The sequence below is a fragment of the Tachyglossus aculeatus genome, chromosome 14 (genome assembly GCF_015852505.1).
Source record: "Tachyglossus aculeatus isolate mTacAcu1 chromosome 14, mTacAcu1.pri, whole genome shotgun sequence".
Classification (NCBI taxonomy): domain Eukaryota; kingdom Metazoa; phylum Chordata; class Mammalia; order Monotremata; family Tachyglossidae; genus Tachyglossus; species Tachyglossus aculeatus.
In genome coordinates, this window is record NC_052079.1 from 28,531,072 (window position 1) to 28,558,320 (window position 27,249).

Sequence of the window (27,249 nt, forward strand, 5' to 3'; positions counted from 1 at the left end):
TTTCTCACCTGATGTTTCTTTCCAAGGGAAAAAAAAAGAACTCTGCTCAAGAGACACTATAATAGCTGCTGATTTAATGAGTCTGAATTGACTGCATTGGTACAGAAAATGTCTTGCTTAAGATCAGCCTTTGGGAAACGAAGACTTAATCACTTCAATGATGAACAGTGGCATTGAAAAAATTATCCAAAATTTGGCCCTATTTCTCACAGAATAATTGCATATATGAGCCTGTAACTTTCATTAGGTCACAAAGCACCTAGGAAGGAGGAGATTAAATATCTCAGATATTTCAAACTCCATTATTCTGAAAACTAGATATGTAAGTGGTCAGTTAGGAGAGAGATTTTAAACAAGTATTTAAAACCAGAAATGGGTCATTTTAGTGAAACAAGGTGAAACCTCAGATTTGAATCTTTTTAGCCACACTGTCTCCCCACAAAAAGTGTTAAAAACCAAATCTTACAAGAAAGCAGTGGACGTCCTCCAGAAGTAAATTTCCTAGTGCCTTCAGTCTTAAAATAGTCAATGCTTCCATCAAAGCTTTTTTAATAAGATACGAAGTTGTTCCTTTTCAGAGTTCTAGATTCCAGTTCTGCTGTTCACCCAAATAGATAAGGCAGGTCAAACTTAAAATGTTAATAAGGATTCCTCTGTGTGCTAGATCTGATGCTTGCGTGCTCCTACCATTTGGACATCTTTCTCCCATTAATGCCCAGAATTTTTGCCCACTAGGAGACTTTTCAGTAGTCTAGAGAAAAACAATCTATCATCCTTCAAATAATAATAATAATAATGGCATTTATTAAGCGCTTACTATGTGCAAAGCACTGTTCTAAGTGCTGGGGAGGTTACAAGGTTGTCCCACAGGGGGCTCACAGTCAATCCCCATTTTACAAATGAGGTAACTGAGGCACAGAGAAGTTAAGTGACTTGCCCAAAGTCAAACTGCTGAGAGTTGATGGAGCCGGGATTTGAACCAATGACCACTGACTCCAAAGCCCTTGCTCTTTCCACTGAGCCCTGCTGCTTCTCTATGAAGTAAGGAGGCTCCATATACAATCACCTACATTCTGAAGTAATTTTGCACAGGCACAACTCTGGTAACTTGTAGTTATAGCCAAATATTTAAATATTTCTTCAACATGCATGGGATCCTGATGTGGTTGAATCCCTGCCCATATTTCTGTTTCCTACTCTTCTTCCAACTCAAACCACTAAGCTCCATAAATTAATTCAAACTAACTCTAGGCACTACGTTATGAATGTAAAAGTTTCATTTTTCAGGTTCATAGATCAGTCTTTTGATGATGAAGACGATGATAGAGTGAAAAACATATGAGCCTAGCTCCAGTCACAAAGATTTTGGGATCAGGAATGAAAAGGATTCTGTCTCAGGCACTCCCACTAAGAATACTGTGCCTTCTAAAACATTTCCCAGTTTTATCCAAGGAGAGATTTGAGAAGATCCTTCTGCAAAATTTTAATTTTGACCCAAAGACCAGGACCACATCGGTTACTTTTTTTTAAATTAAAATGTCACTGACTTCTGTTTCAGGGTCACAGCTCAACAGCCCTCAAATTGGGGAAAAAATCTTTATTAGATATATGAACCAAATCAACTCTTTTAAGGTTACTTATTGTGTCATTTTAGGACATGATCAGAATTTAAAATGCCTCCAAAGTTAGGCGGGTTAGTGAATCTGGAATATTAATCAGTGAATCAATTCATTAAGTACTTAATGTGTGCAGAGCACTGTACTAAGTCCTTGGGAGACATCATCCCTGCCCGCAAGACATTTACCATCTAGGAGGGAAGGCAAACATTAAAATAACTTATAGATATGTACATAAATGCTGTGGGGCTGAGGATGGATGATTATCAAGTATTTAAAAGGTGCAGATCACTGTGCATAAGTGTTGCAGAAGGGAGAAGGGAGTACAGGAAAAGTGGGAAATAAAAGCTGCCTCTGTTGTCACTGTCTTAATGGATTGCAAAAATCCAATTCCTGTTAAGGTGCTCTAAACTTTTAGTGAAGTAGAATGAAACAATTTGATTTTCTTCACTATTTTTCCCCTTCAATTATTAAGTGATATCCCTTGCAGGGACCATGTCTATTTAATTTAACTTGCTCAGTTAGGGACCAAAATTTGTTTTAATCATGATAAACTCTGTAGAACATTAACATAGCTGGTAATTCCACTGGATCAAGATGCACTAAGTCATTTTAAATATACATATATATACACACATTTTCTTAAATTTTTAGATTTATATATATTTATCTATATATGCCTTCTCAAATTTCTATATATTAGAATGTTTTGCATGTTTATTTCCTTACAAGCATGAGTGACTGACTTGTTTACTAGTGTCTTAGACATCATGGTCCTCTCCTCCTAAACCCCCCCACCAAAAAAAAAGAATTTCAGGGTGCTTTTTTTTTGCTAAAAAACAGATTATTTGCTTCTACAGAGTATCCATACATACCAATATACTTAGCATTGAGTGATTGAGTCTGCCTTATCATTTCAGTATCAGAGCTCAAGTGTTTGAGACATTATATCAGAATGAAATTCACACTGAAGATTTATGGTATCCCAGATTGGACTTCACAGATATATATCCCTCTATCGCCCAGGTCCTGAAACCCTTCTCTTAGCTAACCACATTGCAGGATTTCCTAAAATACATAAATGACTCTTTAAATTATGGAGTTCAAATATGCCCAGCTATGGGAAAAACATTTTCAATTAATTCCATTAAAAAATTAAACATAGCTAAGATTTCATGCCTGCATCTGGAATATCAAATTCAATTATCTGGCACATTATGGTTATTTTTATATTGACCTTATTCACTTTATGATAAACTGTTAAACAAAGAAAAACATTTGGACTATTTTTCTTAAAGGAAAACTTTTGCTTCCTAGTATTATGTGATGCAAACTGGAGTTTTCAGTTATATAGACTAGACCCTCCAAAAATCTCTGGAATATTATTATAATGTTTAAGTTGGATTTTCAATATCAACAAAAATGTTGTGTCATTCTCTTCAAATTTAAGAAATGTAAACCTCATCAATTTAGTTCAACCGAGCTTTTACATAGCTTTTATGAAAATAAATTGGAATTGGGATGAATGCCTTTGTTTTCAAAATGTACTAGCTGATAGCATAGTATTATCTGTTTCCATATCCATTACAAATAAATATGATTACTTTGTAAATTATCATCTTTTCAGTACTCATGCATATGACTATCTTTTTTAATATAGCAAATACTGCTGCAAGAGCCCATAACTTTCTTTTAATTTCTGTGCATGCACAATATTAGACCTTTAATTATCTACCATCTGAATGGATGTGATCTTGCCTAGTTAGTAGCATGTCCAGTCTACACTTTGCTTCTGTAAAGTCAGATTTGATTAGTACAGATTTTAAAATGTCAATTTATGCTCATGACTTTTATGTTCTAGAATAGTTTTAAATCAACTGCTTGTAATATCCCAGGAAATGTTTTCCCCTCAATTCAGTAGTTTCTTATCACCTTCTGGTGAAGAAAAAAATTCTTTATAGAAACAAAATTTAAATAATTTCTAAACTATATATATGTGTGTGTCTATGCATATATACATCATTGAGAAATTTATGAAAATAATGCAATTATTTGAATACAAAATAATTTCTAAACTATATGGGTATATATATGGCTTAGAAATTATTGGAAGATTGTTTTTACAAGGTATTTATATACATAAAATTTACATTTTTACAAGGACTATATAAAATATGTATTAAAGAGAGAGAGAGAGAGAGTGAGCTAGGCTAGACAAATTGAAATTCTAGTCATTTTAGTGCTTACTTTTAACTAATTGGTATAGAACTCCAGGCATTGCCTAATTTTGTTCAAAGGCAAATTAATCAAATTTATTTTTGATCCATTTACCCTCTGTAGGCCCTTAAGGATGATGATGCTGAAACCGGACTTACTGATGGAGAAGAGAAAGAAGAACCCAAAGAAGAGGAGAAGCTTGGGAAACTCCAGTATTCCCTGGATTATGATTTCCAGAATAATCAGGTTTGAGGGAAAATACCTGTTCCAATTATATTTTCTGACAAACACAGAAGGTCAAGAGGAGACAGAGTTGCTCATGGAAATTTCAGAGAGTTGGTTTTTTTCATTTGTTTTTTTAATTAACTGGTGAAGGGACAGTTTACTTCCTAAAAGTAATTATCTGTAAAAAGTGAAACAACATTTTTTCATAACTGTCTATATTGATCAACTGTTGTGCACCTAAAAATATTATTTGTTTAAAGCACAAAGGAAATTTGTCCTTATTGAAGATTGAATCTTCTTCTTCATTCCAACCTAAAAGTGCAGAGAGCTTAACAGTAGAGAGACCTTAAAGGATCATGCCTGTACCTTTAGACCTAACAACATCTTTTATCTGCACTCAAAAGAAGACAGGCATGGGTAATCTTCAGGAATGCACTCAACAGTGCATAAATTTATTTAGTATACCTACAGTTTCTTTGTGAATTTGAAAGATAAACTGTAAAAAGGGGCAGAACTTTGGAGGTTGCAACCAAGCCTATTCTGAAAAGCTGTAGTCATTTTAACTCCAATTTACTTTGATTCCCTATCCCAATTTTAAACATCCAGTTTAGGAGAAAATATTCATTTTTCTGTAACTAAAAAGAATTGCCACCAGATGTTTGCACAAGAGTGAAGGTCAAATGTGAAAAGACTGAAAGATCTAATTAACCAAAAATGCTGTACATTTTTGAAGAAATTTGCATTTAACTGGCTTTCTGGGGGGTTGGTAAGGATAGAAATTCCATAGTTATAATTACAAACTTATGATTGTTAAACATTTTATTTTCCATTTAAAAATCATGCCCCACAGGAAAAATAATGCACAAGCGACTGTAGCAACTGGAAAGTTATTTGATTGCAGTCCTTTTATAAATATGAATTCCATATTGAACTGTAATCAGCAGTCTTTTAAAAGCCTCTTTTGTGCTTACAACCAGCCGTCCTAGCGACAGCATCTGCCATAATTGGGTTTCTGAAGTGTATAGCGTCTCTTAATTCGCCTTCCCTGTTCAGAATCCTACCAGGGAGGAAGTTTATTAAACGAAAAGAAGCATCCCCCAAAAAAGACAAGATAGAAATAACAGTAAATAATGGCATTTGTGAACAGATTTTTTTTTTGCCAAACTGTGTATTTAATATTCCCTTCTGCATTTTGTGTCTCTCATTTCAGCTTATGGTAGGGATTATTCAGGCAGCTGAACTGCCTGCTTTAGATATGGGAGGTACCTCTGATCCTTATGTCAAAGTGTTTCTGCTGCCTGATAAGAAGAAGAAATTTGAGACCAAAGTCCACAGAAAAACTCTTAACCCTGTCTTCAACGAGCAATTTACTTTCAAGGTATTCTATTGATAATTACTTGGAATGCTTCCTTTGTCCTTTTCCGATTGTAAAGGTCAAACACAAAACTCCTTCATATAATTGCACACATGAAGCTGGTGTCCTGAAACTCAGGACTTTTTTTCTTGAGAAATGTTTGGGTTTCTCTCCAATATTCCAATGAGATACAACTTTCTACCTTTAGTAGAAAGCACAAAAACATGGTCTCATATTTTGATATTGTCTCTCACTGGGCTTTTATGTTCATATTTCAGAGGGGATATTCTGTTCTAAATATCCAAATGCTCACTGACTTCTTTCCTACCATCTACCAAAGATAATTTTAGCCAAACCACTTAATCTTACAGGAGTCCAAGGTATTCTGAAATAACAATTTCATCATCAGCTGCACATTTTCAAAGGAAGACCATATGACCAATCTAAACATCTGATCTATGAATGAAAGAAATCTACAAATGAATGTTCAGTTCTATTGAGAAGAACCGTTGAGAACAGAAAATCCATGTCACTTTATTTACTAAGTTCATTCTATTGTTTTTTTTCCTAACTTCTATTACTTTAGGCCTTTCCCTTAGAATGCTCAGTCTCAGTATGACAGCTTCTGTTCAAAATGAGAACAACAAAAGATTCAGGCTACATAATCACTCAACAGGAAAGAACGCCCTAGAGGCTACTGCCAAGACTGCATACCTAATTTAGGGGTTTAGGCCTTTTTTGTCTCAAAGTTGTGGGTTTAAAAATCTCTTTCAGGAATGTCTGTCATGAGCTTCTTTGTGGGAGATGTTTTTTGACCTATGATTTAAAACAATAAATTTGTATAAACTGCATTTCCTTGGAAATACAATAGGCAGATTCAAGTTTTATTGATCTCACATCCAGTGTTTATATTACATAAAGCAGAAAAATAATGTTCTTTCACTGCATTTAAGTTTAGTGACCTAGATAGAGAAGAAAATCCCTTTCCTTCTTCCAAATCTTCTGTCTGTAAATCAGGAAGCCTTTTGTGAAGTATGTCCACTGTGATCCTCATTCTGTAGATGAAGACACTGAAGGTATAGTCAGTCACTCATGTTTATTGAGCACTTACTATGTGCAGAGAACTCTACGTTTGGGAGGGTACAATATAACAATATAACAGATGAATTCCCTGTCCACAACAAACTTTAATATTAATAAACATAACAAACATAAATACATATATGTATAATTTTAATATAATATGTTTATATTAAATTATATTAAATAATATATTTATAATAAATAGAACACAGTTCCTGTCCCACTCTTAACCCCCATTTTACAGATGAGATAACTGAGGCAGAGAAGTTAAGTCACTTCTCCAAGGTCACACAGCATACAGGTGATAGAGTCAGGAGTAGAACCGAGGTCCTTCTGACTCCCAGGCCCATGATCACTAAGCCAAGCCGCTTCTCACCATTAAGCAGCGTCTACCATAGTACCACACTGATGTGAGAATATTGAAATAAAATTGATCCATTTGCCTCCAAGGATGAAATAATTGTCATGTTCCACAGTTCCACATTTAGATAAAGAATTTTTGGAGTTAACAGAATGGAAATTGAGTATGCAAATTGATTCTGAGTCTCCTTTCCACAACCTGGAATTGTTTGAGAGGAATAACAATCACCCGCATACACCCAAGGAAGAACTTACTGCAAGGGACTTTTTCCCTTGCCAAACTCCCAAACTGTTCATCGTTCATGGGCACGTCCAGGGATTTAGCAGAACCACGGCATCAAGGGAACATTTTCCTTCTGCCTCTACTGGAACGCTGCTTTCTTTTTACCACTGTCCCACAACTAGAAGTACAGATTAAGAGTGCAAGCCTCACATAGTGATAATAATAACTGTGGTATTTGTTAAGCACTTACTATGTGCCAGGCACTGTTATAAGTGGATACAAGCAAAATCGAGTTGGACAGAGTTCCTCTCCCACATGGGGCTCAGGATCTCAATTCCCATTTTACAGATGAGGTAACTGAGGCACAGAGAAGTGAAGTTATTTGCCCAAGATCACACAACAGACAAGTGGCAGAGCTGGGATTAGAACCCATGACCTTCTGACTCCCAGGCCCTTGTTCTATTTACTATGCCATGCTGCTTCTAACTATGCCACACTCCTTCTATCTCCATGTGGGAGATGGACTGTGTCCAACCTGATAGCTTATATCTACCCCAGCACTTAGAACAGTGCCTGGCACATAGTTAATGCTTAACAAACACCATGAAAAAAAAATCCTGGGGGTCAAGAAAGAGAGAATCCAAAAGGAGAGAAAGGAGACAATTCACATTTACAGATTGTGTTCCTAGTCTTGCATTATGTCTCAGCTTGCCATTGTTCCACCCTCTTGAAACGGCAGTACAAAGCCTCAGACACCTCTGAGATTGTTAACTTCTGTCACTGCTCACATGACTTGGAAGTGTCAACATTTATCATTGTGACTTGAAACCCAGAATCTCACATTGCTGAGCTTAAAAGGGCAAAGTACAGCCCATTGGAGCTCTCTGCCATCATGAAGATAATCATAATAATCATAACACCTGTGTTTTTTGTTACATGCTTCATAGAAGCCAAGCATTTTGCCAAGAAATGGGGTAGATTTGAGCTAATCAGGTCAGACACAGTACCCCCCCACCTCACCGTCTAAGGGAAAGGGAGAACACTGGGCATTTGATATTTGCCCCAACTTCAGTTCCACAACACTGTTGTACATATCCATAGATTATATATTGTAAATTATTTATTTGTATTAATGACTGTGTCTCACATTAGACTGAAAACTCGTGGACATGGAACGTGTCTATCAACTCTGATCTACTGTCCTTTCCCAAGTGCCTGGTACCATGCTCTGCACACAGTAAGCACTTAATAAATACCATTGACTGATTGATTTTACAGATGAAGAAACTGAAAGGGAGACTGAAAGGGAAACTGAAACTGAAGGGAGGTGAGGTAGGAGGGGGTGAGGTGATGGAGATGGCGGAGGGGGCGAGGTGATGGCCTCCTCCAGGAGGCCTTCCCAGACTGAGCCCCTTCCTTCCTCTCCCCCTCGTCCCCCTCTCCATCCCCCTCATCTTACCTCATTACCTTCCCAACAGCACCTGTATATATGTATCTATGTTTGTACATATTTATTACTCTATTTATTTTACTTGTACATATCTATTCTATTTATTTTATTTTGTTGGTATGTTTGGTTTTGTTCTCTGTCTCCCACTGTTGGGTAGGGACTGTTTCTATATGTTGCCAACTTGTACTTCCCAAGCACTTTGTACAGTGCTCTGCACACAGTAAACGCTCAATAAATATGATTGATTGATTGACTGATGGAGAGCCTTGAAGCTGAGAGTGAGGAGTTTTTGCCTGATGCGTGGGTTGATTGGTAGCCACTGGAGATTTTTGAGGAGGGGAGTAACATGCCTAGAGCATTTCTGCGCAAAGATGATCCGGGTAGCAGCGTGAAGTATAGATTGAAGTGGGGAGAGACAGGAGGATGGGAGATCATTCATTCATTCATTCATTCAGTTCCATACATTCAACTCCCTTCTCAGGCCCCCAGTTCCTCCCCCTCCTCCATTCCTCACCCCCAACGATCTGGCCTCCTACTACATTAACAAAATTAAATCCATCAGGTCTGACCTCCCCAAAGTCACTCCCCCAGCTTCTCCAGTCCCCTGGGTCTCAACGCTCTCTGCTACTCTCCCATCCTTCCCAGCAGTATCCACAGAGGAGCTCTCCTCCCTCCTCTCAAGTGCTACTCCAGCCACCTGTGCTTCTGACCCCATTCCCTCTCATCTCATGAAATCTCTTGCTCCATCCCTTCTCCCCTCCTTAACTTCCATCTTCAACCTCTCACTCTCCACTGATTCCTTCCCCTCTGCCTTCAAACATGCCCATGTCTCTCCCATCCTAAAAAATCCCTCTCTTGACCCCACCTCACCTTCTAGTTATTGCCCCATCTCCCTCCTACCATTCCTTTCCAAACTGCTTGAACGAGTCATGTAAACGCGCTGCCTCGAATTCCTCAACACCAACTCTCCCCTCGACCCCCTCAAATCTGGCTTCCATCCCCTACATTCCACGGAACCTGCCCTCTCAAAGGTCACCAATGACCTCCTGCTTGCCAAATCCAATGGCTCATACTCTATCCTAATCCTCCTCGACCTCTCAGCTGCCTTCAACACTGTGGACCACCCCCTTCTCCTCAACACGCTATCCAACCTTGGCTTCACAGACTCCATCCTCTCCTGGTTCTCCTCTTATCTCTCCAGTCATTCATTCTCAGTCTCTTTTGCAGGCTCCTCCTCCCCTTCCCACCCCCTTACTGTAGGGGTTTCTCAAGGTTCAGTTCTTGGTCCCCTTCTGTTCTCAATCTACACTCACTCCCTTGGTGACCTCATTCGCTCCCACGGCTTCAACTATCATCTCTACACTGATGACACCCAAATCTACATCTCTGCCCTTGCTCTCTCCCCCTCCCTCCAGGCTCGCATCTCCTCCTGCCTTCAGGACATCTCCATCTGGATGTCTGCCCGCCACCTAAAACTCAACATGTCCAAGACCGAACTCCTTGTCTTCCCTCCCAAACCCTGCCCTCTCCCTGACTTTCCCATCATTGTTGACGGCACTACCATCCTTCCCGTCTCACAAGCCCGCAACCTTGGTGTCATCCTTGACTCCGCTCTCTCGTTCACCCCTCACATCCAATCCGTCACCAAAATCTGCCGGTCTCACTTCCGCAACATTGCGAAGATCCGCCCTTTCCTCTCCATCCAAACAGCTACCCTGCTCGTTCAAGCTCTCACCCTATCCCGTCTTGACTACTGTATCAGCCACCTCTCCAATCTCCCATCCTCCTCTATCTCCCCACTTCAATCCATACTTCACGCCGCTGCCCGGATTGTCTTTGTCCAGAAACACTCTGGGCATGTTACTCCCCTCCTCAAAAATCTCCAGTGGCTACCAATCTACCTATGCATCAGGCAGAAACTCCTCACCCTTGGCTTCAAGGCTGTCCATCACCTAGCCCCCGCCTACCTCACCTCCCTTCTCTCCTTCTACAGCCCAGCCCGTAACCTCCACTCCTCTGCCACTAATCTCCTCACCGTGCCTCGTTCTCACCTGTCCCGCCGTCGACCACCGGCCCACGTCATCCCCCTGGCCTGGAATGCCCTCCCTCCACACATCCACCAAGCTAGCTCTCTTCCTCCCTTCAAGGCCCTACTGAGAGCTCACCTCCTCCAGGAGGCCTTCCCAGACTTAGCCCCCTCCTTCCTCTCCCCCTCCTCCCTCTCCATCCCCCCCTCCTTACCTCATTCCCTTCCCCACAGCACCTGTATATATGTATATATGTTTGCATGTATTTATTACTCTATTTATTTATTTATTTATTTTACTTGTACATATTCTATTTTATTTTGTTAATATGTTTTGTTTTGTTCTCTGTCTCCCCCTTCTAGACTGTGAGCCCTCTGTTGGGTAGGGACCGTCTCTATTTGTTTCCAACTTGTACTTCCCAAGCGCTTAGTACAGTGCTCTGCACACAGAAAGTGCTCAATAAATACTATTGATTGAATGAATGAATGAGACACAGTGACTTACTGAAGGTTACCCAGCCTTAAAGTGGTGAAACTGGGATTAGAACCCAGATCTTCTGACTCCCAGACCCCTGCTCCACAACACTTCTCCGTAACAGCCATGATCTACCAAAATTTGGATCAGCATTACACGCTTTTGCTCAACCACAGGAAAGGGCTAAGTTCTGAAGTGGATATGTTTTTTAAGGTATTTGTTAAGTGCTTACTCTGTGCCAGGCACTCTTGTAAGCACTGGGGTAGGTACAAAATAATCAGGTTGGACACAGTACCTGTCCCACGTGCAGCTCACAGCCTTAATCCCCATTTTATCGATGAGATAACTGAGGCACACTCACTCAGGGTCACACCTGGAGAGTTTCCAGTACTCTACCAGTCTCAACCATGGGAGGAAGAGTCAAGCACAGGCATATCCATTCCATTCCTAGCTTGGCAGTGGCTAGAAAGTGTAAGGCAAACTGCTACAAGTCAAATCACCCCTGTGCTGGGCAGCAGCGGCATGGGAGAGAGTCGCGGGTGGAGAATCAATTTTACTGCACCGAAGGAGGCAATGATAAACCACTTCCATATTTTTACCAGGAGAACTATATGGATACACTACCAGACCAATGGCAGGTGGAGTTGGGCCATTCTAGGAGAGATGTGTCCATGGTGTCGCTATGGGTCGGAGACAACTTGATGGCATAAGACAAAACAAGCTGAGGCACAGAGAAGTTAAGAGACTTGCCCAAGTTCTCACAGCAGCCAGCACTAGAACTCAGATCTTTCAATGATAAAAATTAAAACCTAATTTACTCATGTCATTCACATTTAACTGCCCTGTTAGCATAGGTTTTTTTCACCTTATTGAAAACCTAAACTTTCAGAGGCCTGAGTCTTCAAAATTTCAATTGTTTTAGGTGTATTCCCATTCAGAGCTTGAGAAACTGTTGGCAGAGGAGCTAAGTGGAGGAAACTCGTTGTGGGTAGGGAATGGGCCGTTACATAGTTCTGTGTACTTTCTCAAGTGCTTAGTACAGTGCTCTACACACAGTAAGCGCTCAATAAATATGATTGATTGAAATGCTAATGAAGCTAAAGCTGTATAACAAATTAGACAGGAACCCTGTACATTTTGGCCTTTGAATTTTTCTAATGCTTTGGGATTTATCTTTCCATACTAGAAAATAAACAGACATCAAGAGGTAACAAAGTGTTCTGATGGAGATAAGATAAACCTGTGTTTTGTTTGTGGGGTATTTTTCCAAATGCTCAGATTACTGCTTTGCTCTTAGTAACTACTCAACAAATTTTCATGGTTACTCAATTGATATTATGCCAGCTATTTTTTCTCTTTTGAAAGTAAAACATTAACTAGGAAGCATTTAAAATGGACAAATCCTACAGTGCATATCTAAAAACTTCCTTAATTTCTTCTCAGTCATTAAAATGTAACTTTCCTGAATTGCATTGCATTGTCTAAAACTAAAAATGCCACTAGTAAACATTTGAATCCATAGGATCTGCCCTAGTTTTTCTTTTGTTTTAAATGTATTTGTTAAGCACTTCCTATGTGCCAGGCACTGTGCTAAACTCTGGGGTAGGTACAAGATAATTGGGGTCGATAATAGGGCTCACAGTCTTAATCCCTGATTTATGGGTGAAGTAACTGAGGCACAGTGAAGTGAATTGCCCTAGGTCACACAGCAGATAAGTGACCTCTGACTCCTAGGCCCATGCTCTTTCCACTAGGCCACGCTGCTTCTGACTAGGCCACACTGCTTCTCCGCTCTATCAGAAAACCTGGAGTTTTAATCAGTACTTGTACCTCTACCACGATAAATTTTGAAATGTATCAAGCACGTGAACAAACTGAAACATCCATGTTTTAATGTATCTTAGACTAGGGACTATTAAATGTCATCATCATTATTATCATTTAATATGCTTTACATATGTTATTTGGAATACAATTTTGATCATCAGTTAGATCCATGGAGAAGGCAATTATTCTGAAAGTTGTGAGACCCACTGAGAGATGCATGAACTCTAACACCTAGAAAGAGTTCCAGTATTTAAAAAAATTAGGAATATAACTTCCAGTGATTTTTTTACCTGTATTAGTGTAGCACGAGTACTAACACTTTAAGGAAACCTTCTCATTACTCTATCAGGCTGAAGTAAAGAATTAAGAAAACAGTGCTTGGCACTTAGTAAGTGCTTAATAAATGTCATCATCATTATCAATATTATTATTATTAACTGATAATTCAAGTGAAAATCACCTACATTAGTTTCAACTACCTCATTATTTCCTACAGTATTATTGCACATATTTGCCTCAGACCTATGTCAAAAATTGCCTTCTTTTTCCACTTGATAGAAAGTAATGATTGTTCTGTTGTTTCTTTCCCTTCCAGAGACAGATATTTTAGTTTGACTGTCACATTGCTCTTCTGAAGAAAAGTCTCAGGAAGCAATGAATTGAATGACTCAAACAAATACTCATAATTTTATCCCAGTTCAATCTATTTAGCACAACTACCAGAGATAAAGTGAACTGATTTCTTTTATAATGAACTATCCAGGATTTTGTATGCAATGTGCCAGATATTTTACCCCTATCTTTTTTCATGCAGGTGCCATACTCTGAACTGGGTGGAAAAACTCTGGTGATGGCAGTTTATGACTTTGATCGTTTCTCTAAACACGATATCATTGGTGAATTTAAAGTTGCCATGAACACAGTGGATTTTGGTCATGTCACTGAGGAATGGCGGGATCTGCAAAGTGCTGAAAAGGAAGAGGTAGGAAAACCATTATCATTTACGTTATGGTTTTTATCAACCTTCCAGCTAACAAACAATAACTTACAGAAAGTGCCTATTGAAGGTGTTCGTCTATCAAAAAAAATCTGGTCACAGAGTGTGGAGGGAAATATGTAATTGTAGAGATTTTGGTTACCTAGGTCTCCTGTAAGATCAAATAGAGACTGTAGTGAAAGCCTCAAAGTCATGTCTATCAGGCCCAGTCCTACAAAGATAACAGCCATGGGACAGCTGACAAAGGCTTGAAAGACTGATTATACCTTCAAACCAGGGTCACTTCCAATAGGGAAGAGTTTATAAAATAGTTCACCTGCTTTAGTCCTAAGGACCCAAACTAAGACTATATCCTTCCCAGATTTTTCCCAAAGCAATGACCTCTTAAAATTGATATACACACAAATATTTAATTCATCCATCTGAAAACTAGTTCTGACTTTCTTCTGACTAGTTCTGATTTGTAGAACTGTCTAAAAGGTGCTGCAAAATATTTTTAAAGAAGATTGAAAAAAGTTCTTATCCTTCTTACTCAAATTCCAATGTTTCTAATATGTTTCCACTTAAATAGAAAGAAAAAGGACAGATTGTCCATGAGTATTTCTGCTTCAAGGAAACATACAGTTCATTGTATCTCCTAAAGGCATTCAGAATTGGATAGATAAAATAGCGATAATATACAAAGGCTAAGATTAAATCAATCGTTTTAAAATGACTTGCATTTTTAGGGGATATAAGGTACTCCTCAAAATTACCCCCCCCCACCCCCCCCAAAAGCTTGTGTGATTATAGGACTTTTCCTGCATTCCTTCTGATTAGCTTGTGTGACACAGACATTTATGTCTTTATTGTAATAATCAAAAAATTATACTTTAGACTCTATTTTTCTTCCCAGCTAGTTAAAATGCAAACCTCCTTACCCAAGATTACTGTGGAGGTTAAGAATGAGAAGTGTAACCATGAATTTGCCCCTAGTTCATCCACTGTTATCTATGCTAGACCAGATTACATTGAAAGCCAAGACAATTGTGATTACTTTGAATTCTGGAATCTTGATCTGTGAGGGTTTGTGTATGTTGTATGTATGAGCTTTTGTGTGTGCTCTTTGTTGCTCTCCTGATCTTCAAAGCTCTTCTGAAATTGCATCTCCTTCAGGAACTCTTCCTGGAATATCTCTAATCTTCCCACTTTATATCCTACAAATACTAATTCAGACATTTAAGCACTTAAAAAGATTCAGACCCCTTATAGCATTTATGTTCATATCTCTATTATATATTCTATTACTTCCTCCTACCTGTAATTTACTGTAGTGTGCTAGATGGTAAACTCTTTGAACACTAACTCTATTGTACTCTCCCAAGCTCTTAGCAAAGTGGTGGGTATGCAGTAAGCAATCAATAAATAATGATTGATGCAGGTTTTTGAAGATAACCTCAAACCAAGGACTTCTATGGCCTCTAAAGCAACTCTGTAACCTAGTTGATATTATCCCAGAACTCATGAAGAATGAAACTAGAATCTAGTCATATCATAGAAAAGATGTGGTTCCTGAGGAGATGGAACGTTGCAGGGCTTGTTGAGCTCTTTTTAGCGGCAGAATAGATGAGCAGAATTTATTGGAAGGGGCACAGATAGAGTGAACAAATCTACATGCCTTTAGAAAAGGAACCCAGATCCTGCTTATTTCAAACATAAAAGCATTTGAAAGCTCTTACATGTCTTCATACCTGCTACTGTACTACCCGAGGGAGTTGAGTCATCCCTAGCAGAGTTCGTTTTGGAACAGTTTTTTTCACAGAAAAGCATCACTTCAATTGTCACTAGCTATTACTATCATGGAGAGTCGAAAGCATGAACCTACTCAAAGTTAGACTCCCAACCTAAAATAGAAATGGTTTGTCCAAAGCAGCTGCATCTACCACAATTGTGTAGTATTGACTGGCAACCAGAAGAATGGGTTCCAATTAGACATTTAATCACTAATTACCCTTACCCTGGAAGAAGTCAGAGAAATGATCTGATCTCCTTGCTTTCCTTCATCATAGAATATTTTTCAGACTGCCTCTGGATTCAGCTCACGCTCATTGATTTAACAGAGAAGATCAGCTCCCTCTAGAGTCAAAATTTTTGAACTGATATTGCTGCTAATTGAAATTCCCCATGCCCTATTTGTTCATTCATTCATTCCTTCAGTCATATTTACTGAGCTCTTACTGTGTGTAAGGCACTGTATAAAGTGTATGGGAGAGTATAATATAAAAATAAACACACACATTCTCTGCCCACAACTTGCTCACAGTCTAGAGGGGGAGACAGACATTAAGATACATTAATTAATTAATTAATTACAACAATTAAAGATGCTGCTCCCTCTATCCATATCCCAGACTACTTTTTGTTTTTTATGTTTTCTTCTTTGCTATAATGAATTATTATCAATACCTCCTTTTAGTATATAAAGTTAAGTACCCTAACCCTTGCCCAAAACATACTCTAAAATAATATACTGACTCTGAAATAATACATTGACCTAGACCGTAAGCTCGTGGTAGATAGGAAACCTGTCGGCCAACTCTGTTATATTGTACTCTTCAAGCATTTAGTACAGTGCTCTGCACACATTGTGTTCAAAGAATATGATTAACTAACTTTTCCTAGAGTATCCCTTATCCTTTTGTCATTTGTAAGTGTTACTTGAAATGTGAAGTCAGAGGGTTGAATAGGGCTCCAATCCATGCCTTGATTAGAAAGATATCACTCATTCTATTCTGCTTCGATTACTGCATCAGCCTCCTTGTTGACTATGCAGCCTCCTGTCTCTCCCCAGTCCTTACTTCACTCTGCTGCCTATATCAACTTTCTACAAAAACATTCAGGACATGTCACCCTGTTCCGCAAAAACTCCAGTGGTTGCCCATACACCTCCACATCAACCAAAAACTTCTTACCTTTGGCTTTAAAGCACTTCACCACCTTGCCCCTCTTACCTCACCTTACTGCTCTCCTTCTACAACCCAGCCCACACACTTCACTCCCCTGGTGATAACCTTCTCACTATGCCTCAATCTCACCTGTCTCACCCCCAACCTCTACCCCATGTCCTGCCTTTGGTCTGGAATACCCTCCCTCCTCAAATCCGACAGACAATTCTCTACCCCTCTTCAAAGTTTTATTAAAGGCACTTCTCCTCCAAGGCCTTCCCAGACCAAGTCCCAATTTTCCTAATCTCCCATTACCTTCTGTATCGCCCTAACCTGCTCCCTTTGCTCTCACCCCGCCCCCACCCAGCCCCACAGCACTTAAGCATGGATCTGTAATTTCATTTATTTGTATTGAGGTCTGTCTCCTCCACTTTAGACTGTAAGCTCATTGTGGACAGGAAATGTGACTGTTTATTATTGTATTGTACTTTCCCAAGGGCTTAGTACAGTGCTCTGTACACAGTAAGTGCTCAATAAATACAACTGAATGAATGAATGAAAGAATAAAAAGCCACTCCAGGCAGAAGCATGCTTGGCTGTTTTCTAAAACTACCAGCCAAAGAGATTGTATGACTTCCTTTGGTATCCTATCTAACCTCTAAAGGGTCCCATGACTCCAAGGTAGGACACATTTTCTCACCAGGAGAAGCCATAAAACTCCAAATTCATTATTTAATAATATTGGTTTTTCCCTAATAGTTCCATGAAATGCTTGGATGGGAAGGAAAAGCCCTAATCAAAGCAGAAAAAGTTTCAGTGCACTTAGACTCCAAAAATCTCATTGCTATAGAAAGTGGTAAAGAAAATTCTTGTTTGATTTATCTAGGGTTGTGAAGCTATTGTATTCAGTAGCATTGTACAATTATGTGTAATTTCCAAAAAAACCCAAAATGATAAATCTGGTCAAATTGATCATTTATAAGCAGCTTAAAACAGTGTTTAGAAGCAGCGTGGCTCAGTGGAAAGAGCACGGGCTTTGGAGTCAGAGGTCATGGGTTCAAATCCCGGCTCAGCTGTGTGACTTTGGGCAAGTCACTTAACTTCTCTGGGCCTCAGTTACCTCATCTGTAAAATGGGGATTATAGCTGTGAGCCCCACATGGGACAACCTGATTACCTTGTAACCTCCCAGCGCTTAGAACAGTGCTTTGCACATAGTAAGTGCTTAATAAATGCCATTAAAAAAAATAAGCAGCACAGAATTGAAATACGATATATTGGGTTTCCATTTCATCGCTTTTATACCCATCTAACAAACAGACAACAGCCATATTGCAAAGTAGCCCTCACTGATGGAGCATTACTTTACTCTCACTTATTTGCTCAGGTCCACAATGGGGGTGTGATTTGCATAAGAGGTGTTTGATTGGCTTAAAAACTCATTTGGGCTCTCTATGAGTTCATTCATTCAGTTGTATTTATTGAGTATTTACTGGGTTCAAAGCACTGAACTAAGTGCTTAAGAGAGCACAGTCCAATGAACAGACACATTCTCTGCCCACAATGAACTCAAGGTGAAGGGGTTGAACTACAATCCAATATGGCGCAATATGGCCCCATCAGACTTTTGACACAATCTGACACCAGCCCCCTGTGGTATCTATCTCCTCTGCTAGACTCTAAAATCCTTGAGGACAGGAGTTGTTTAAGCTCCTACTGCACAGAATAAGCACTCTATAAATTCATGCTATTGATTGACTGGCTACCACATTCCAAGTTCAGACCCAAACTCAAAAGCCTAAACTAGAACCCCTGGGGCACATGTAAAACAATTTTCCTAGTTCCTGCCTTCAAGCAGTTTACAGGCTATACAAGGCAGTAAGACAGAAAAAGAAATAAATCAATTAAATTTGTACCAAAAGCTGTAATAATTATTACAGTTCTTTATTAGTTTTTTAATCAGAATAGAGATTATGAATTTCTGTTGGGTCCTCTGACTTCCTAATAACTCTTACAGATTCAGACCAAGGGATGTGGGTTTTTTTCTATAGCTTTCAAAGAGGTTTAAAATTACTTTTAATTTGGAGATGAATAAATTTTGATGCTTGGATTCTTTTGGGAAAATGGGAGTCGATGATAGTGGCTCCAGATCAATTTTATTACAGATAGAACAACCAGAAACACAGTTTAATTTAAGTTGGCCCTGAGCCTCTGGGTTTTGTGTTTAGTTTTAATGCAAGAAAATATTGAGGTAGCTGTTTATCTTGGATATTGCTGAGAGCAAAAAGGGAATGTGTTTAAATAAATGGCTCACCAGCCATCAACATTTGGACAGTCTTTAAGTCTTCCACTCCACCTTCATGTCAGCAATCAGGGATGTTGATGTTCTGGAGTTACACAGAACTGAGGGCATAATTTGGTTTACCACCTGTAATTTTTACTAAGGAATATTATTGGATGGTTATAAGACCCACTATCAAGTGTACATAGAGATAGCTGTCTAGAACATTGTTCCAAAAGTGCTTAATGGTGTATTAAAGGAGGTACCATGACATTAAAAACCTGCATTTTACAGTCTCCATTCCCTGAAAAACTATCTCCCTACTTGTTAAGTAAGAAAAGTTGGGAGAAATTGAAGAGCAAAAACCGGTCTACTTCCTAGTCTGCTGGGGAACCAATCCTTAGATTCTTCCTCTTCTGATGGAGTGGAGCCTTCCTTTCAGTCAGGGTATTCATCCCCCTCCGCTGCCCCAGCCCCATAGCACTTATGTGCATACCTGTAATTTATTTATTTATATTGCTGTCTGTCTCCCCCGCTAGAGTGTAAGCTTGTTGTGGACAGGTAATGTGTCTGTCATATTGTTATATTGTACTCCCAAGCACTTAGTACAGTGCTGTGCACACAGTAAGCCCTCAATAATTGACTGACTGATAATTGACCATTTACGGTGTGTAGAACATTGTACTGAGTGCCTAGGAGAGAACAATACAATTGAGTTGGTAGACTCAATCCCTGCCCACAAGACCTTAACGTGTGGGATAAGTGTTAACATAAGTTGCATTTAGGGAAAATAGTGGAGTATGAAGATGTGTACATGTGTGCCATGGAGCAGGGGGGATATCAAAGTGCTTCAGGAGTACACAGCCAAGTGAATAGGTGTTGGAGATGAGAGGGCCAAAAGTGGGGAATGAAGGTTTTGTCAGGGAAGGTCTTTGGGTCGAACATGGAGCTTCTGAGATTGGGATAAAGTGGGGACAGTCCTAGGAAAAAATAAAAAAGATGAAGAGGTAGACCCAAAGAGGAAGTGAGAAAGAGAGGGGGAAAATTAAAAAAAAAGAAACAGGCAGAAGGAAAGAAAAGAAAAGAAATGGAGGGAGAATGAAAAAAGAGTGGAAGATAGGCAAGGGCAGAAGAGAAGGGGACATAGAAAAGGAGATAGAGAAAGGTGGGGACAAAGAGGAGAACAGGGAAGACTGAGCCACCATGAGAAACATGGACTCAGGTTCATTATGATTAGCCTAGTACACTGTTTGGCGCATAATAAGCACTTAACAAATATCATTAAAAAGAGAGCAGGGGGGAAATAAGATCAAAGGGGCAGAGAGAAGGGGGAAAGAGAAAAAAAGAAAAAAGGGAGAGAGAAAGGAGAAAGAGGTGGGGGATATAAAAAAGAAGCAGCATGGCTCAGTGGAAAGAGCCCAGACTTGGGAGTCAGAGGTCATGGGTTCTAATTCTGCCCCGCCACTTGTCAGCTGTGTGACCTTGAGCAAGCCACTTAACTTCTCTGTGCCTCAGTTACCTCATCTGTAAAACGGGGATGAAGACTGTGAGCCCCATATGGGGCAACCTGATCACTTGGTATCCCACCCAGCGTTTAGAACAGTGCTTTGTGGATAGTAAGCACTTAGCAAATACCATCAAAAAAAAGGAAACAGGAAAAAAGAATGGAGGAAAAGAAGTAGGAGGAAAAAGAAAAAGGTCTTACTGCCATCTGTAATTCATTTTAATGACTGTCTCCCCCTCGGAACTGTACACTCCTCATGGACAGGAAATATGTCTACCAAGCCATGTGTATTTTTCCAAGCACTTAGTGTAGTGCTCTGCACCCAGTAAGTACTCAAATCCTTTGACTTATGGATTGATCAATCCTGCGCCTGCTTCCATTCACTCGACTCAGAGCAGGAAGTTTCTGGGTGGGAGAGCCTATGATCAATCAGTCAGTCAATCATATTTATTGAGGGCTTATATGTGCAGAGCACTGTATTAAATGCTTGGGGTAGTACAATATTGTACAATAATACAATATTACAGATACATTCCCTTCCCACAACAAGCTTACAGTCTAGAGGGGGAGACAGACATCAATATAATCAATCAATCAATCAATCGTATTTATTGAGCACTTACTGTGTGCAGAGCACTGTACTAAGCACTTGGGAAGTACAAGTTGGCAACATATAGAGATGGTCCCTACCCAACAGTGGGCTCACAGTCTAGAAGGGGGAGACAGAGAGCTAAACAAAACATATTAACAAAATAAAATAAATAGAATAGATATGTATAAGTACAATAAATAAATAAATAGAGTAATAAATATGTACAAACATATATACATATATACAGGTGCTGTGGGGAAGGGAAGGAGGTAAGGCGGGGGGGATGGATAAATAATAAATAAATAAATAAATAAATTACAGATTCATACATAGGTTCCATGGGGTTGGGAGGGGAGATGAAAAACAGAACAAGTCAGGGTGACACAGAAGGAAGTGGGAGAAAAGGAATGGAGGGCTTATTCAGGAAAGGCCTCTTGAAAGAGATGTACTTTCCATAAGGCTTTGAAGAGGGGGAAGAGCCATTGTCTATTGGATATGAGGAGGGATGGCATTCCAGACCAGAGGCAGGACACGGGCGAGAGGTCAGGGGTGAGATAGATGAGATTGAGGTACAGAAAGAAGGATAGCATTAGAGCGAGAAGGAAAATTTTGTTCTCGGAATAGAATTTTGATGGATCTATTTCAGAGGCTGCAATTGTGACTTTGCAGAAAGAAGTTTTGATTCCAGAACCATCTTGAACATTTTCTACCTAATGATGAACTAACTCATTTGGCTACATTGCATGCGTGTGTATGTTGCTTGTTGCTTGTGACCTTGTTGTTAAGGCGCTTGACACCCCCTGCCCCCCCCACCCACCCCCGATGTTGTTTAGGTGGCTCTTTGAGGAACAAAGGCTTTCTCATTCATTCATTCAGTCGTATTTATTGAGCTCTTACTGTGTGCAGAACACTGTACTAAGTGCTTGGGAGAGTACAATACAACAGTAAACAGATACATTCCCTGCCCACAATGATTAGTGGAAGTCTGGGATATATCAGATAGTACCCAACACGTGCACATAGCCAAATCAGGCAGTACGTGACACCTCACATAGCCAAATAATATCAGCGTCTCATGATATGCACAAGCGGGGTTGGTATATGGAAGAAGGACTGAGGAGAACTGTGTCCAAATTTATTAGTTGGTATATAGCCCAGCACTTAGAACAGTGCCTGGTATAGTAAGCACTTAACAGATATCACAAAAAAGGAGAAGTCAGAGGGGATTAGACCAGTCCTCCATTGTCTCCGCCACCTGCTCACCCCCAAAGCACATATTTATTTATCTATATTAACATCTCTCTCTCCCTCTAGACTGTGAGCTTGTTGTGGGCAGAGAAAGTGTCTGTTGTTGCATTGTACTCTCCCAAGCACTTAATACAATGCTTTGCCCACAGTAAGCACTCAAGAAGTACAATTGAATGAATGAATGAATGAATGAATGAATGAATACCCCAGTCTATATCTGGCATCTGAAATCTAACAACACGAAAGCGGGCCTGCAACCTGAGGAAAAGACCACAGCGGCAGTTAGAGCCAGAACCCACAAGCATCCAAGCTGTAAAAGAAATAACAAAGTTCTAATGATAATTATAATATCTATTTAGCAATTACTATGTGCCAAGCACTTTTCTAAGCACAGGGCACTGTTCTACGTGCTGATGGATAGGAGGATAGTGGGGAAGGTATGTAAAGACAGGAGTGCAAGTTCAGGGTGCATGGAAGGCGAGCAGAAAACCAAAAGGAGTCATGGAGGAGAGTGGGAGGAGGTGGATTTCTGCATCTCAGCAGGGACCAGGATAGCTTTCACACCTTGACAGAAAAGAGGTCAGTTTCTTCATGCCTTACCTGACAGCAAAGTAAAATTAGGTGCTCTGACGGGGAACTATTGCAACCAAAGCACACTGATCCACTCTTCTTTTAATCATTCCCTGTTGTAGACAAATCCAAACCTATTATTGGAAGAGATATATTCAGTTCCCCTGCAAAGCATTCATTACCATTAAACTAACAAGTCAGCAGTGGAAGAGAAAAAAGGATTATTCAAGCGTATTTAGATTTTCTTTCTTATTTCTTGTTGGCTTAGGGCATAAGGCACCTTGTTTGTTCATATGGCTATCTTATTTTTTTTCAATATGAAATGGTAATTTTAATCTACAAGTAAATTTTATACCCCAAAATAATTTTTCATGACTATGGAATTTGGTGACCCTTCTGGCATTTAAGATGGTGCAAGAAGCACATTCCCCAATCGTGGAGTCGAGAAATCCCTCCCTGAAGTCCTCCCTGAAGAGGGTTTATGCCCATTTCAAGGTGGGCTTAATCATTACTGGCCGTGTCATACTAAAACTTGTTGGATATTGAGAAACAGTGTGGCCTTATGAAAGAGCACAGGCCCTGGAGTTAGAGGATATGGGTTCCAATCCTGGCTCTCCCATATGCCTGCTATGTAGCCTAAGGTGAATCACTTCACTTCTCTGGGCCTCAGTTTCTTCAACTGTAAAATGGGGATTAAATCCTTGTTGTTCTTCCTGATTAATGCTGTGAGCCCCGAGTGGGACAGGGACTGTGTCTGACCTGATTAACTTAAATCTCCTGCAGCACTTAGAACAATGCTTGACATATAGTAAGCACCTAACAAATACAATAATAATAATAATAATAGAAGTTATGTAGACAACTGCCAGGGTTTGAAAGGGGTTAAAAAAACCCCCTCTGTATATCTGTATATATCTGTTATTTATTTATTTATTTATTAATCTATTTATTTATATTTATTAATGTCTCTCTGCCCCTCTAGACTGTGGCTGTAGAACTCTTTGTGGGCAGGAATGTGTCTGTTTTTTGTTACATTGTACTCTCCCAAGTGCTTAGTACAGTGCTTTGCACACAGTAAGCGCTCAATAAATATGATTAATAGTAATTAATAATGATCATTATTATGGAATTTGTTAAGTGCTTACTGTGTGCCAGGCACTGTTCTAAACACTGGGATAGATACAAGGTAATGAGGTTGGACGCAGTCCCTGTACCACAAACGGCTCACAGTCTTAATCCCCATTTTACAGATGAGGAAATTGTGGCACAGAGAAGTTAAGTGACTTGCCTGTGGTCACACAGCAGACAAGTGGCAGAGTCAGGATTAGAACCCAAGATCTTCTGACTCCCAGGCCCATGCTCTATCCACTAGACTATGCTGCTTCTCCGATGAACCTCATTCACTTCAAGTTTATCCTTTCCTGCCTTAACTCTGCCCTCTCCTCTGCCAGACAAAACTATTTCTCCTCCCTTATTGACACCCATGCCCATCATCCCCGTCAGTTCTTCCGTACATTTAACTCCCTTCTCAGGACCCCTGTTTCTCCCCCTCCTCCTTCCCTCACCCCCAACGATCTGGCCTCCTACTTCATTAATAAAATTAACTCCATCAGGTCTGAGCAGGGAAAGTGTCTGTTTATTGTTGTATTCTCCCAAGCACTTAGGACAGTGCTCTGCACAGAATAAGTGCTCATTAAATACTATTGAATGAATCATTTGCCTTCCCTTCCATTGTTCTAGCCTCCTCACTGGTCCCCCAGCCCCTATCCTCTCTTGCCCCTCCAATCTATACGTCACACTTCTGCACTGATCATCTCCTTGAAGCATATACATCTTTCTTCTCCTAAAATATCCCCCGCTGGATCCCTGTGTCTCTTCACATCAGACAAAAGCACCTCACTGTCGGCTTCCAGGCTTTCGTCCATCGGGCCCCATCTCTGTTATCTTGACCTGCTAGTTTTCATCCCACTGTTTTCTCTCCTCCCAAGCCAACCTTTTAGTTGTCTCTCATTCTCCACTCTCCCACCTCCAGTCTGTCAGTTACACTGTTCCCCCCAGACAGACTACAGTTCTGTCCACATCCAGATCACTTCAAAAATTCCACCTTCTCCAACAAGCTTTTGCCAGTTAATTTCCCAGAACCCTGAACGATGTTGTCCCTTCAGCTGTTTCTAGGACTTATGTATACCCTCCTTAACAGCACTCCCCCAACACACACACATCCACTTTATTTTCTTTGATATCTTTTCTTTCTATTATAGTGTCCCCATTATGGGCAGGGGGTATGCCACTTCCGTATTGAATACTTATCTCTCCCTCTAGACTGGAGATAGTATTGGGCAGGGAATGTATGTGTCTGTTTATGGTTGTATTGTACTTGCCCAAGTGCTTAGTTCAGTGCTTTCACCCAGTAAGAGCTCAATAAATATGATTGAATGAATAAATGAGTATTCCCAAACTCCTAGTACAATGCACCCAGTACCTTCAATAAATACTACTACTGAACACTACTAATGAACTACACTGGGGCTGAGCCAGTAACTCTCTCCCCATTCTCCCCTTCTCTCCCTCAATCCTTTATCCCCAAAGTAGGATCCGACACCTTGCCTACCCTCTTCACAGAGTGGAGAATTGTCAGAGAGCAGCCACAGCGTTAAAGAAAGCAGGGAGCTGGAGCTATCTGTCCAATCCAGATACATCCTGCCTCACTCTGAAGTATTATATACATGATAGCCATAGGACTAAGAATTGGTATGGGCTCCATTTTGGAGTATCCCACCCAGTGGCCATCTTGGCAAGATCGGACGAGTGCAATTACTGCCTGGAGGGATGGTGATTCAAGTCATGCCATGCCGAGAAAGCGGCCTCATTAGCCTGAGATCCAGAGCTACAGGCCTTCAGACCCTTGAATTAATCCAACCCTGGCCAACTGTCATTCAGCAATGGCTACAAACCCAAGTGTAACTTAATGAGAATACTCCTCTGCATCCCTGCATAAGTCCACAAAAGAAAGCACAACACAATCCTTCAGCACCCTAATATTCTCTCTCCCACCTCGGTACAGGGTGAAGATAAGTATATTTTGGATTACCTATGCTCTCACTTGGAAAAAACGATTTGTCAAAGAAACAAGAGCTATGGATATGTTAGCCTCTCATAAATAGAACAAAGATATGGTTTAGAACCCATACAAATGACATATAATTTTAGCGTACTTTTCAGATGCACTTTTCTACTTGACTTCTTACAATGTCAGATAATCCAAAAAAAAGCCTCAGACTACATTAGATTTCCTCTGTTGTATTCAGACTATTCTCGCAGCTAGAAGCCTGTGACAAGCTATAGTTAATAAGTTTTCCATGCTGTCAAAAGTAATAATATTACCATGCTGTCCTGAGTTAAATTAATTTTGTTTTGTGCACTGGCCTGCATAAATGTGAGTGACATTTTGAAATGTGATCAGGCAGCAGTTGAGAAGAAGCCAAGTGGCAAAACCCAGAGCAGTGCAATCATTATTGCACAGCAACCCAGCTGCAAGCACTTGTGGACCAAGGCAAAGATTTGTGAGATGTCCTTATAGCAAACTTACTGGTTTCTTTTTTTTTAGTTGATTTCCTCCTCCTTTTTTCCAATTTAGAAAGGATACTTTGTCTTCTGTGAAATGTAAGATGTTTGACATCCTGGCTCCCTATTTAGAAATGAAGGAGTCTCCTCCTGCTAATTTCTGATTTCGAGTGCCTCACAGCTTTCTCTCCCTGCAAGAGGCAGCTGATTGGTAATGGCTTTTAAAATGATGACCGTGAAGTGGCTTTTAAAAGTCCAAAGGCTGTGTTTGTTTCATAGATGTCTTCTGGGCCCCTTCTCTCTCTCCCTCTCCCTCTCTCTCTTCCCCTCTCCCTCTCCGCACCCCCCCCTCCCCCGCCCCACGTAAATAGAATTGTTGTCTGTAAACAGCTATATATGGAATTGAAAATAGCACAGGATGACTCATAGGTCAGGTGATCAAAATTATTGATTTGAGTACCTTGTGTCTGTCCCTTTCAGCTCTCATATTTCAAAGTTAAGCCTAAAATCAAATAAAGGGCAATCTGCAGATTACCCAATTAGCATGGACATTATAGATGGAGACTGGATATCATTTGAAGGGGCTTCACATTTCTTCCTGTTGTGAGGTAGATAGCATTGGCTAATGCTCCCTGAATTCTGTCCTTAGCTAGAACAGTCCATAAATGGGCCCAAGTATTACCACTTACCTTCACTTGGTGAATACTTTGGTCC

The 27,249-nt window shown here is 40.0% G+C and overlaps 1 protein-coding gene across 2 annotated transcripts in view; it reads left to right on the top strand.

Moving 5' to 3' along the window:
* SYT1 (synaptotagmin 1) overlaps positions 1 to 27,249 on the top strand; it is a 675,618-nt gene that overhangs the window by 510,344 nt on the left and 138,025 nt on the right. The window contains exons 6-8 of one of the 2 annotated variants that reach the window (XM_038756587.1): positions 3,957 to 4,079; positions 5,269 to 5,436; positions 13,671 to 13,838. In XM_038756587.1, coding sequence (XP_038612515.1) covers positions 3,957 to 4,079; positions 5,269 to 5,436; positions 13,671 to 13,838 — 459 coding nt within the window. The remainder of the gene's footprint in view (positions 1 to 3,956; positions 4,080 to 5,268; positions 5,437 to 13,670; positions 13,839 to 27,249) is intronic. The other variant, XM_038756588.1, reaches the window with a different exon arrangement.